Below are 12846 nucleotides of genomic sequence, written 5' to 3'. Positions count from 1 at the left end.
TCTCCTTTCTCTGCCAATTAATTTAACCCTTTATAGGCCGGTCAAACTGTTATGGTTCTCAATGGCAAGAGAACATAGCCCAGCATACATAAGAACTAGCTCTTGGAAGGATGGAAACTAAAACTGACCATGAACTAAACCTGCCGCACAACTAACAGTAGCCGGGTAGCGTGCCTACGTTTTATCCCTAGACGCTCAGCGCCAGCCGGAGGACTAACCAATCCTGGCAGAGGAAAACACAGTCCTGGCTCACCTCTAGAGAAATTTCCCCGAAAGGCAGACAGAGGCCCCCACATATATTGGCGGTGATTTTAGATGAAAATGACAAACGTAGTATGAAAATAGGTTTAGCAAAATCGAGGTCCGCTTACTAGATAGCAGGAAGACAGAAAGGGCACTTTCATGGTCAGCTGAAAACCCTATCAAAACACCATCCTGAAATTACTTTAAAACTCTAGTATTAACTCATAACATCAGAGTGGCAATTTCAGATCACAAGAGCTTTCCAGACACAGAAACGAAACTGCAGCTGTGAACTGGAACAAAATGCAAAAACAAACAAGGACAAAAGTCCGACTTAGCTGGGAGTTGTCTAGAAGCAGGAACATGCACAGAAAGGCTTCTGATTACAATGTTGACCGGCATGGAAGTGACAGAGGAGCAAGGTTAAATAGCGACTCCCACATCCTGATGGGAACAGGTGAACAGAGGGGATGATGCACACAAGTTCAATTCCACCAGTGGCCACCGGGGGAGCCCAAAATCCAATTTCACAACAGACCGCACAGACGGATGCCCTGGCCCAGGTATGGATCTGTAGTTCTTCGGAGAATCCAGAGATCCTGTCCCCTGGGAACAGGAAACGTAAACTGAGGAGGAGAGGGGGACCGCCCCTTTTATTTCTCTGTAGGTTTCCTGTTCCTTGGGGCGGATCCCTATCTCTCCAGTGGGTGCTGTCATGGCGAAGGGTAAAATACATTTTTATTTTATTATTGTCATAATCTTTTATAACTGCGCATGCGCCCACCATTTTCTTCCCGGAAGACGCTGACGGCCGGGGAACAGGACCAGGGGATGCCGGAGGGTCCAGAGACACCAGAGGGGTGTTCTCGGGAGACCCCATTTCTCTCTCCTCTGATGTGCTAGATCATATCAGCGGAAAGAGAATTTGAATGGGAAAGTTATTTTTTTTTTTTGCGGTCGCTGTTATTCCATGAATAACGGTGATCGCAACACTGGGGTCGGTAAACACCAACCCGAATCATGTCCTCCCGGGTCTCAGTTACCCCTGGTAGCTGAGACCCCGGAGAATTTCCAAAGCTGGGGGCGCTATACACTTATTTCTCAGTGCCGTTAAAAAGCGACGATGAGGAATAAGTACCCTTAACTGCGTTAAATGGCGTATTGGCGGTCTTTAAGGGGTTAATCTTAAAATTGCAGATAACTAAAGTTTTCCAAGGTGACAGGTTCCCTTTAGGGTGGCCAGATTAAAAAGTTTCCAGATTTTACTCTTATTTGAGAAAGTCCTTTGCTTTGCGCTGTTAGACTTCGTAGTACAGGCAAAATCAGCGAAGGGAATCGTCTCTCTGGTTTACAACTCATTGTTGCTAAAGATTTTGGGTGACCCAATGGCTCAAGGTTCAGAGTAAGTGGGAGGAAAATGTGGGTAACATTTCTACAGAGGAATGGCAAGAGGTGCTGGAGTCTTCAGGGTTGCTTTCAATAAACACGATGCACAGAAGGTCTCAACTGTTTCTAGTTCATAGAGTTTACAAAGCTCCCGAGGTATGGTATAGAATGGGCCTAAAGAAGGATCACTTGGTCTGCGATGCAGGGAAGAAAATGAGGACCTGATGTACATAATAATAATAATGCTATTAATAAATATCTTGTACATACAATAGACATTACAGCATAACAATAAACACATAGATCAAAACAGATATCAAGAAGAATGAGGGCCCTACTCGCAAGCTTACAATCAATGAGGAAAAGGGGAGACACAAAAGGTGGATGGTAACAATTGCTTTAGTTATTCGGACCAGCTAAAGTGTAAGAATCGGGTGTTCATGTAAAGCTGCATGAACCAGTTATCAGCCTAAATATGTAACAGTACAGACACAGAGGGCTATTAAATGCATAAAGCGTGTGAGAACATGATGCGAGGAACCTGGTTATGGTAAAAATGTTGAATGGGCAACACAGGGATAGTTAAGTTAAAGTATTGAGGCGGTAGGCCAGACTGAACAAATGCGTTTTTAGGCCATGCTTAAAACTGTGTGGCTTGGGGATTAATCGTATTAACCTGGGTAGTGCATTCCAAAGAATTGGCGCAGCACGTGAAAAGTCTTGGAGACAGGAGTGGGAGGTTCTGATTATTGAGGATGCTAACCTCAGGTCATTAGCAGAGTGGAGGGCACGGGTAGGGTGGTAGATTGAGACGAGGGAGGAGATGTAGGGTGGTGCTGAGCCATGGAGTGCTTTGTGGGTGAGGGTAATAAGTTTGCACTGGTTTCTGGAGTGGATGGGTAACAAGTGTAATGACTGGCACAAGGTACAGGCATCGGTGTAACGATTGGTGAGGAATATGATCCTGGCTGCAGCATTCAAGACAGATGGGAGAGGGGAGAGTAAACAGTGAGAGTTTTTGCAGAGTCGAAAGTAAGAAAGGGTTGAATTTTAGAAACGTTTTTGAGGTGCAGATAACAAGAGCAAGCCAGTGATCGGATGTGGGGGTGAATGAAAGCTCAGAATCAAGTATGACCCCAAGACAACAGGCATGTTGCTGGGGAGTGATGGTGGAATCATACACGGAAATTGCTATGTTGGGCATAGGTACATTAGTAGAGGGAGGAAACACAAGGAGTTCAGTTCTTGACAGGTTCAGTTTCAGATAGAGGGAGGACATGATGTTAGAGACAGCGGTAAGACAATCACTAGTATTTTCTAAAAAGGCAGGCGTGATATCAGGAGTAGAGGTGTATAATTGGGTGTCATCAGCATAGAGATGGTACTGGAAACCAAATCTACTAATTGTTTGACCAAAAGGGGAAGTATATAAGGAGGAGGGGGCCTAGAACCGATCCTTGAGGAACTCCAACAGTAAGGGGAAGATGAGAGGAGGAGGAGCCAGCAAAAGATTCAGTGAAGGAGCGGTCAGAGAGATAGGAGGAGAACCAGGAGAGAACGGTGTCCTTGAGGCCGATGGGGAGGAGCATAGTGAGAAGGAGCTGATGATCTACAGTGTCGAATGCTGCAGAGATCTCCAAAAGAATTAGCAGGGAGCAGTGACCATTAGATTTAGCCATTAGTAGATCATTAGAGACTTTAGTAAGGGCAGTTTCAGTAGTGTGTAAAGAGCGGAAATCGGATTGTAGAGGGTCGAGAAGAGAGTGATCTGAGAGATAGCGGATAAGATGGGAATGGACCAGGCGTGTCAGGAGTTTAGAGATGAAGGGAACATTAGTGACAGCAGGTCTATAGTTAGGGGCACAGTTTTGGTCGAGGGATGTTTTTTTTTTTTTTTAAGTAATGGATGTATGATGGCATGCTTAAATGAGGAGGGGAAGATACCGGAAGAGAGAGGTTGAATAATTTTGTTAAGCGGGTAGTGACAGAAGGGGAAATGGACTGGAGGAGTTGTGACGGAATGAGGTCACTGGCGCAAGTGGTTGGGGGAGAAGATGCGAGGAGCCTGATTACTTTTTCTTCTGTGACTGGTTCAAAGTCAAAGTGAGCTAGATGCAGTGAGGGAGAGAGGAGAGTGCATGGTATGAGGGGATTGGGAGATAATTTCTTGCCGGATATGGTCAATTTTTTTCTTTAAAATAATTGGCCAGATCGTCAGCACGGAGATCCGTGGTTGGGGCCTGCACTCTTGGGTTGAGTAGGGAATGAAACGTGTCAAAGAGACGTTTCGGGTTATTGGATAGTGAGGTGAGGAGGGTGTTTAAATAGGTTTGTTTGAAGAGGTGAAGGGCAGTGCTGTATGTTTTAAGCATAAACTTATAAATGGATGAAATCTTCGGGTAGATTGGATTTTCTCCACAGACGTTCGGCGCACCGCTGTAGGAAACGTGTTTGCAGCATGTGCCAGGGTTGTCGCCGTCTGTGCAGTGTTGTTCTATGTATAGGAGGTGCATCATCATCCAGGACACATTGCAGTGTTTCATTAAAATGCTTTGGTGCAGAATCAGGACATGAGAGGGAGGAAATAAGGGCTAATGATAACTTCAAGTTCTTCATAAGTTTTTGGGTGTTAATGGCCTGTATATTTCTATATGTGTGGAAAGTAAAGGTGACCTGAGCGGGATGGCAATTCTTCAAAGAGAATGAAAGAATTACCGAAAGTCATAACGATGATAGATAGATTCAGCAAATTTTCTGGCCTTTATATAAATTGGGAAAAGTCTGCCCTGATGCCTCTCTCTCATGCTCCAATGTCCGGCCTTGAGACCCTCTCACTGCTACCCATTGTCTCCAAGTTTAAATATCTAGGAATATATATGTCCCAGAGTAGCCACTTAGACTTGCACCTTAATATATTTCCGTTACTAGATGTGGTTAAATCCAAATTTGCCACCTGGGACAAACTGCCATTATCTGTGGCTGGACGTATTAATCTTATAAAGATGATTTTGCTCCCAAAGTTGAGCTACTGTTTTCAACATAGTGCAGTTATAATTCCTAAATCTTTCTTCACAACCCTAAATTCCCTTACTACATCTTTCATATGGGGAAGGGCTAGGCCTAAACTTAAGTTATCCACCTTGCAAAGACCCAAACAGGGGGGTGGGGCGGCTCTGCCAGACTACTACCTATATTACCTTGCTGGTCAGGCTAAAATGTTGAGTATGTGGATGCCTGGGAAAATTCCTCCTAACTCTGAAAACCATATTCTGCACTCAGCTAAAATTGATTGTCCATTGGGATTTTTAGAGATGGAGAGAACTATTGTCCCTCATTTATTACCTCTGCTTCGGTTGGCGCGATCAATATGGAGGCAAATTAAAAAGGTAATGGGTTTTGCTGACATAGCAGCTGAGATGCCATTGTGGAATAATGGTTATTTTTCGGTATTACTGGGCCATCCATCCACCGAATTCTGGATATCATATGGTGTTCTTACGGTAAGAGATCTGCATAATCAGGGGATTTTTGTATCCTTCGAACAGTTACAAAATACTCACAACATACCAAAATCTCAATTTTTTCGTTACTTGCAACTAAGGTCAGCCTTCCAGTCACATATGCGGAGTGTAGGATCGGGTCGAGCTATCTCAGATTTACCGTTAATAGGTATCCTTAATTCGCAGGGTCCCCAGGGGCTTATTTCCTCTTTGTACACTTATCTGTTATCCATGGGTGAGGGGTCTACCATAGATTCAATTAAAGGGAAGTGGGGACGGCTGCTCCCAGACACACTGGGAGAGGAATGGGATGAAATCTTGGAATCCCCAACCAGGGTCTCCCCGTCAGTCAATAATAGAATGACTCAACTATATATTATATATCAATCCTATTTGACACCGACCCGTCTTTTCAAAATGGGTCGCCTGCACTCATCAGACTGCTTGAGATGCCATTCTAGCAATGCAGATTTTATCCACATGATATGGCAGTGTCCTATTGTCTTCCAATATTGGAATGAGGTAACGACGCTATTGACATCACTGGTGTCGATCCCTGTCCCACTAGAACCCCTGGTATGCTTATTTGGAGTATGGGAGGCAGGGACTTGGGATCATCATACGGGAATTTTTCTGAGGGAAACGTTGTTTTTGGCACGAAAGGTATTGGCTTTGAGATGGATGGGGGGTTCTTGCCCAACTCTCAGGGCATGGATAGACTTGGTGAATTCCATTGTTCCATATGAGCGGACGCTATACCAAAATAGAGGTAATCCAGCTAAATTTGAGAAGATATGGGAGAAGTGGAATTCCTCCTGTCACACTGTTTAGGTTAAATAATTCAACGAATATATAGGAAAACGGTGTAAGATGGCGGACATTATCTATCCACAGGGCAGAGTTTATTTAGAATTTCCCTTTAAGCGGCAGCATGTTAGTTTTAGAAGTTCTGTTAAGCAGTTAGTGTTGTTAAAGTTTGAACAGAATATAAACAAATGATTGACATGCATTGCTTGTAACTTTTACAACATTCCAGACACGATTATATGTAGTAATTTTATGTATCTAATGGAAAATAATGAATATAAGCAAGTGTATGTATAGTTCTTGTTGTAATCAATAAACGAATTTAAAAAAAAAAGAGAATGAAAGAAGGTTGTGGTCAGAAAGAGGGAGAGGGAAGTTTGAGAAATCATCCACTGAGCAAAGCCAGGAGAAGACCAAGTCGAGGGAGTTTCTGTCTTCATGCGTTGGAGAGTTAGTAAGCTGTGAGGCCGAAGGAGGAGGTTAGAGATAAAAGGTGGGTAGCAAATCGGGAGAGGGGAAAAGTAATGGGGATGTTGAAATCACCCATGAAGAGGGTGGGGATGTCACAGGAGAGAAAGTGTGGAAGCCAGGTAGCAAAGTGATCCAGGAACTGATGGGAGGGGCCCGGAGGACGATACACCACCATCACTCGCTTGGAGAAGGGGATGTAGAGTCTGACAGCATGGATCTCAAAAGAAGGAAGACAAGTGAGGGTACTTGAAGGATAACCTGAAAGGTACAGTTGAGTGATGGGAGCAGACCAACGTCTCCTCTTGGTCTATTGTCCGATCTTGAGGTATGAGAGAAGTGTAGTCCACCATATGAGAGAGCAGCAGCAGCGGTGGTGTCTGACTGCTGGATCCAGGTTTCAGTAAGAGCCAGGAGGTTAAGAGAATGAGAAAGGAAGAAGTCATGAAGGGAAATTTATTACACACTGAGCGAGAATTCCCAAAGGCACAATTGAAAGAGACAGAAGACATACAGGGAATAGTAATAAGGTTAGAGGGGTTTCTGAGTGTAGCAGTTGGGGTTTTCACTTGCTATAACATGGAAGGCCAGGATTGGGAGAGATATCTCCTGCGACTAGGAGGATAGAATGAGTGAGCAGATGGTTAAGTGATTGGTGAGAGCATCTCTTGTGTTGGATCGTGGGACTGAATGGATCTGTGCAATTTAGCAATGTGAAAAGAGCGTGAGTGCTATACATATAAGAGGAGAGAAAAGAGGGGCCGATATGGATGGAGTATAAAAGTGTTGGTGCAAGGATGGTGGATGTGAGTGAATGCAGCAGCCAGGATATAAATTATACAAAGGCATATGGTAAATATTTGTTGTAATCCAAATGTACTGGGAATAGGTTTGTTTAAATGCCTTACCTGTCTCCTGCCCTGTCTAACTGCCTTGGTTTAACTGCCCATACTTTGATAAATGTACTTCGATTAAATGTACATAAATGCTAACCCAGGCTATGTCTCAATATATAGGAGGCTAGCTCTAAGATCTCTCACTATTTTACCTTGTTAGCAATGAAGCTAAGTTGAGGCAGCAGGACACGATAAATGGGGTGAACAGATAAACAAGTGTCCAGGCCTACATGGATCATAAACCACTTTGGAAAAAGTTACTTGACCTTACAGCATAAGGGGACAAGCAGAGTAAGTTCAAATAGCTATATACCATTACATAAGCTTGCTAAGACGGCTAGCAGTGGCTGGATACATGCAGGATTCCGTGCAATAGATGCAATGAGTTAAATACCGTTACATAAGCTTGCTACATGTTTTGAACATGCCAGAGACTGGTGGGGCTTTGAGACGGGGGTTTGGTAGATTAATAGCATAACTGTTTAATATTCAAACCACACGTGTTAGGATTAATAGGGAAGGTGGCAGGATCTTTCCAGGTACAGTTACCTATTGCTAAAATACTCTACCAGACTAGGAAGTCTATAGCCACACACATCTGGCAACTAGACCTCCCTGTGTACATGTGGTCCTAGCTCTCAACTCTACTATTGCAATGTAAAAAAGGGTTTATATCAACAGGGAGGCGGTTGATAAATTGAGGAGCTGATTAGAGAGGTCTTATTTAATTTATTGATCCTGAAAATTCTGATTACCACATGTCTGAGTAGTAGGATAACGTATTTCACGAACTGTCCAAAAGTAACACCTATGTGAGTATGGGTATGGTTTTATTGTAATACACAATGTGGGAGAGGGGGATATTAATTCTGGGTTGGGAAGGGGAGAACAGCATGGGGGTTATTTGAATGTCAATGAATGACTAATAGGTTTATACAGGCACTATAACTGTATTTGTTCGGCAAGACATGCGTGTAAAATAATTTTTCTGTTGTAAACTATGTTTTGTAGAGTTCAGTAAGATTATTGACTGAAAAAAACAAAACAGGCTTTCAGGTTATAATAAAGGGAACCTGACCACTTATATATGCTGCTCGATGTAAAGGCCACGTGTATCAGATGGTGGCTGAGTGATTTTAGCCATACATGCAACTCTGAAATGTTGCTTGGAACAAAGCTACTTGGTAGACTAGTCAGACAGGGGTGAACCGGCGGCTTCATCTCACCTCCAGAGGAACGGGGGGAGACAAGTCGCCTATCCAACTAGTCTCCCATATGAGTCAGTCTCCAGCATCTATTAAGTTATGTTTTTCTTGAAATATATAAATATAAAGAGGGTACGGAAAGTATTCAGACCCCTTTAATTTTTTCACTCTGTTTCATTGCAGCCATTTGGTAAATTCATAAAAGTTCATTTTTTCACATTAATGTACATTCTGCGCCCCATCTTGACTGAAAAAAAACCAGAAATGTACAAATGTTTGCAAATGTATTAAGAAAGAAAAACAAATATCACATGGTCATAAGTATTCAGACCCTTTACTCAGACACTCATATTTAAGTCACATGTTGTCCATTTCCTTGTGATCCTCGAGATGGTTCTACTCCTTCATTGGAGTCCTGTTGTGTGTAATTAAACTGATAGGACTTAATTTAGCAAGGCACACACCTGTCTATATAAGACCTCACCGCTCACAGTGCATGTCAGACCAAATGAGAATCATGAGGTCAAAGGAACTGGCCAAGGAGCTCAGAGACAGTATTGTGGCAAGGTACAGATCTGGCGAAGGTAACAAAAGAATTTCTGCAGTACTCAAGGTTGCTAAGAGCACAGTGGCCTCCATAATCCTTAAATGGAAGAAGTTTGGGCCCACCAGAAGTCTTCCTAGACCTGGGCGTCCAGCCAAACTGAGCAATCGTGGGAAAAGAGCCTTAGTGAGAGAGGTAAAGAAGAACCCCAAGATCACTGTGGCTGAGCTCCAGAGATGCAGTCGGGAGATGGGAGAAAGTTCCACAAAGTCAACTATCACTGCAGCCCTCCACCAGTCGAGCCTTTATGGCAGAGTGGCCAGACGGAAGCCTCTCCTCAGCGCAAGACATATGAAAGCCCGCATAGAGTTTGCTAAAAAACACATGAAAGACTCCCAAACTATGAGAAATAAGATTCTCTGGTCTGATCAGATGAAGAAAGACCTTTTTGGAGATAATTCTAAGCGGTATGTGTGGAGAAAACCAGGCACTGCTCATCACCTGCCCAATACAATCCCAACAATGAAACATGGTGGTGGCAGCATCATGATATGGGGGTGTTTTTCAGCTGAAGGACAGGACGACTGGATGTCATTGAAGGAAACATGAATGCAGCCAAGCACAGAGATATCCTGGATGAAAACCTCTTCCAGAGTGCTCTGGACTTCAAAGTAGGCCGCAGGTTCACCTTTCAACAAGACAATTACTCTAAGCACACAGCTAAAATAACAAAGGAGTGGCTTCAGAACAACTCTGTGACCATTCTTGACTGGCCCAACCAAACCCCTGACCTAAACCCAATTGAGCATCTCTGGAGAAACCTGAAAATGGCTGTCCACCAACGCTCACCATCCAACCTGACGGAACTGGAGAGGATCTGCAAGGAAGAATGGCCGAGGATCCCCAAATCCAGGGGTGAAAAACTTGTTGCATCATTCCCAAGAAGACTCATGGCTGTAACAGCTGAAAAGGTGCTTCTCCTCAATACTGAGCAAAGGGTCTGAATACTTATGACCATGTGATATCTTGGTTTTTCCTTTTTAATAAATTTGCAAAAATTACTACATTTCTGTTTTTTTTTCAGTCAAGATGGGGTGCAGAGTGTACATTAATGAGAAAAAAATGAACATTTTTGAATTTACCAAATGGCTGCAATGAAACAAAGAGTGAAAAATTTAAAGGGGTCTGAACACTTTCCGTGCCCACTGTATACAGTCATCACAGTAGATGGACACGTATGTGAATAAAGCAAAAGTAAAGCTAAATTTTCCCATACAGTGAAGATATATTATTCTAGTACACAAACATCGCACTGCATAGTTATGTTAAGATACAGGAGCGAGAATGAAGTTTTTGTTTGTGTTTTTTTTTAATTATTTGTTGTAACAATGAAATTTAATGTTGTAATAAAATAATTAAATAGTATACCTCAACTATGTGAACTCAGCCCAAGATTAAAACCTTTAGACCAAATCCATCAGTACAATAAAACCATCAGTACAATAATCCTTCAGTGTTGGATGCTGCAGCTCACCTCTTCCCAGGATAGCCCTCTGAATATTTGTTATTGAGGCAGGAACCAAGCGCTTCCAAAGCCGCTCGACTGCAGAAATTCTATTGAAGGGAGAAAAGACAAAAAAGAAAGATTACATTGGAGTAGAACGTATATATAGGGTATGTCAGTCAGACAGCGGAGGCAGGCGGGAGATAGGCGCAGTTATATGGCCCCACCAGCTGCACTTGTGACTCACTCGCAGAAGATTGCAACAATGGACATGGCTAAAACAGCAATAAGGATTTCTACAAGTGAAGTATGGAGGTACTCAGCATCACAGCACTTTTACATACAGGACATTACTGTGAGGTATTAAATCCTGACAATGGCTTCCCTTTAATTTAACCAGAAATGTAATTTTTCTCATTGTTTGTTAGTCTGATGCAGTTTCTTTACGATCCTGAAGCAGTCAAGCTTAACGGCTCGCTAACATGCGCGTATAACATGGCGAAGTGCTAATCAATGTTTTATCGCAGTGCAGAGGGGTGATTTTCTCTCATGTCGATTTATAGAATGTTGCGAGTGGCTCAGAAATTTGGATCACCTGCACCTATACAAGTCCATGGGTGCGATGGAAACATCGGTCTGCACGCTGATGTCATCCGAGTGCAGTCAGACATCAGTGGAACCAGACAATGAAGATTGAAAAATTAAGTTCAACATCTTCTCCGCACCCGTGATAGATTCTCGCATGGGAGAGAATCGGAGCGCACTAAGGTGACATTCGGCGTAATCTCTGACAGAGTTTGAGCCGCGTGTCAATAGAATAAATCGACCAGATCCTCTCACATTGACCAGATTAACATGGAGGGGCTTTGCTGTCTTTGGTCCTACTGCAGGCAGAGCACAGCAGGGAGAATTCTTTAGCTTTTCTATGGCCCTGCTTCATCAAGACTGGCATTTTTACATCATCTTGGTTGAGAGGGTGTGCTGGAGTCAGAGGCAACTTATTCATTAAGTGGTGCACACGTTTTAATGAATCATGGTAGATGGGAAGTGGCTTGCGCCTTCCTGTGTCACACTGCAAAGCTTACTCTAGTCACAGACTGGAGTAAGGGATGCCACAGCTCACACTGGTCGCCACATTCCGTCACGCCCCAACTTTGTCCAACGTGTCGTAGCAGAAACCCATAAATCTTAAAAGCGAGCAGCCTCGCATTGCTCAAATTATTTTTTAAAAATTTCCAAAGCTAATTTTGACCAGTTTGTCGGCCTAAAAGTGCTGATGAATTGTGGCCTATGGTTTCAGTGCTCCGGTAACTGCTCTAACCACCATGACCATCAGTATAGTGCGGATACTAGCACGGTTCCTTCATATTAGTTAGCCGACCATCAGTTTGGAAAAAAGGCAGAAAAATTAAAGAATGCTGGCTGTATCCGAAGCATTGCAAATACAAATCTAATGTACAAAATGTATCTAAAGTGCAGGAAAAAGCGCTTACTTCAGAGGCAATCATCTCCAGTCCACGACACTGTCTGTCTTTCTCCTTCCGCACTAGGTCCCACATTTCGGGGTCATTCTCGGCCAAGCTTTCCTGTCCATTCCAGGGCTGGCTCCCAAATTGAGATGCCGGTCTTGTATGTTGGCCTCGAACATGGCAGCATCTTCTTAATGGCTGGAAGAGATAAGTAAGGAGTCCGGTAATCATATATAATAGCCGAATGGCTACTGCACTTAGTGTTACAGGGACGGAAACAGGCAACACAATGACACCTTTACCAAATAAAAACCTTACAATAAATCAGATAACAAAATTTAACAAGCAGCTCATTTAGTATATTCAGTTATACCTAGCAGCTTTTTATTTAACATTTTTGACGTAACTTCTTTTTACAGCGAAATACAGAACAAAAATCAGGTTCATAAAATAATAATAAATAAAAAATAATAATAATGAGAGTACATCATTGCCCTTCATCATCATCTGCCTGGTGACACCTATTGGAGGAGGCTACCTAACAAGTCCCTGTTCCAACTTTTTTTTTTTTATAGCTTTTCAGCATAACTTGGAATATTGGACAAGCTGGTTCAGGGTACTTGCCCCCCATCAAAGTAAAACAAGAGTTTAGCCACACCGTTCATGGAACTTTGGGGGTGTAAGGCTTTTCTTGAGACCATCCCTCTATGGATTATTGGCAGTGTTCCGTGGAAAAACCTATGCACTTAAATGGTCGCAAAAAATAAAAGTAATCCCGTATTGATAGGATAAGAGATAACCTACTGATCACTGGGATCCTCTGA

The 12846-nt window shown here is 43.0% G+C and overlaps 1 protein-coding gene across 1 annotated transcript in view; it reads right to left on the bottom strand.

Annotated features, from left to right (window-relative positions):
• The window catches only part of SHMT2 (serine hydroxymethyltransferase 2), a 144050-nt gene that overhangs the window by 93454 nt on the left and 37750 nt on the right, over window positions 1–12846 (bottom strand). The window contains exons 2-3 of the mRNA XM_077297716.1: window positions 12047–12220; window positions 10584–10663 (exon numbers count right to left, since the gene is read on the bottom strand). Coding sequence (XP_077153831.1) covers window positions 10584–10663; window positions 12047–12220 — 254 coding nt within the window. The remainder of the gene's footprint in view (window positions 1–10583; window positions 10664–12046; window positions 12221–12846) is intronic.

Source organism: Ranitomeya variabilis, chromosome 3, assembly GCF_051348905.1.
Source record: "Ranitomeya variabilis isolate aRanVar5 chromosome 3, aRanVar5.hap1, whole genome shotgun sequence".
In the NCBI taxonomy this organism is placed as follows: Eukaryota; Metazoa; Chordata; class Amphibia; order Anura; family Dendrobatidae; genus Ranitomeya; species Ranitomeya variabilis.
Note: the sequence above shows the minus strand (reverse complement) of the source record. Positions and strands in the feature narration are given on the sequence as shown.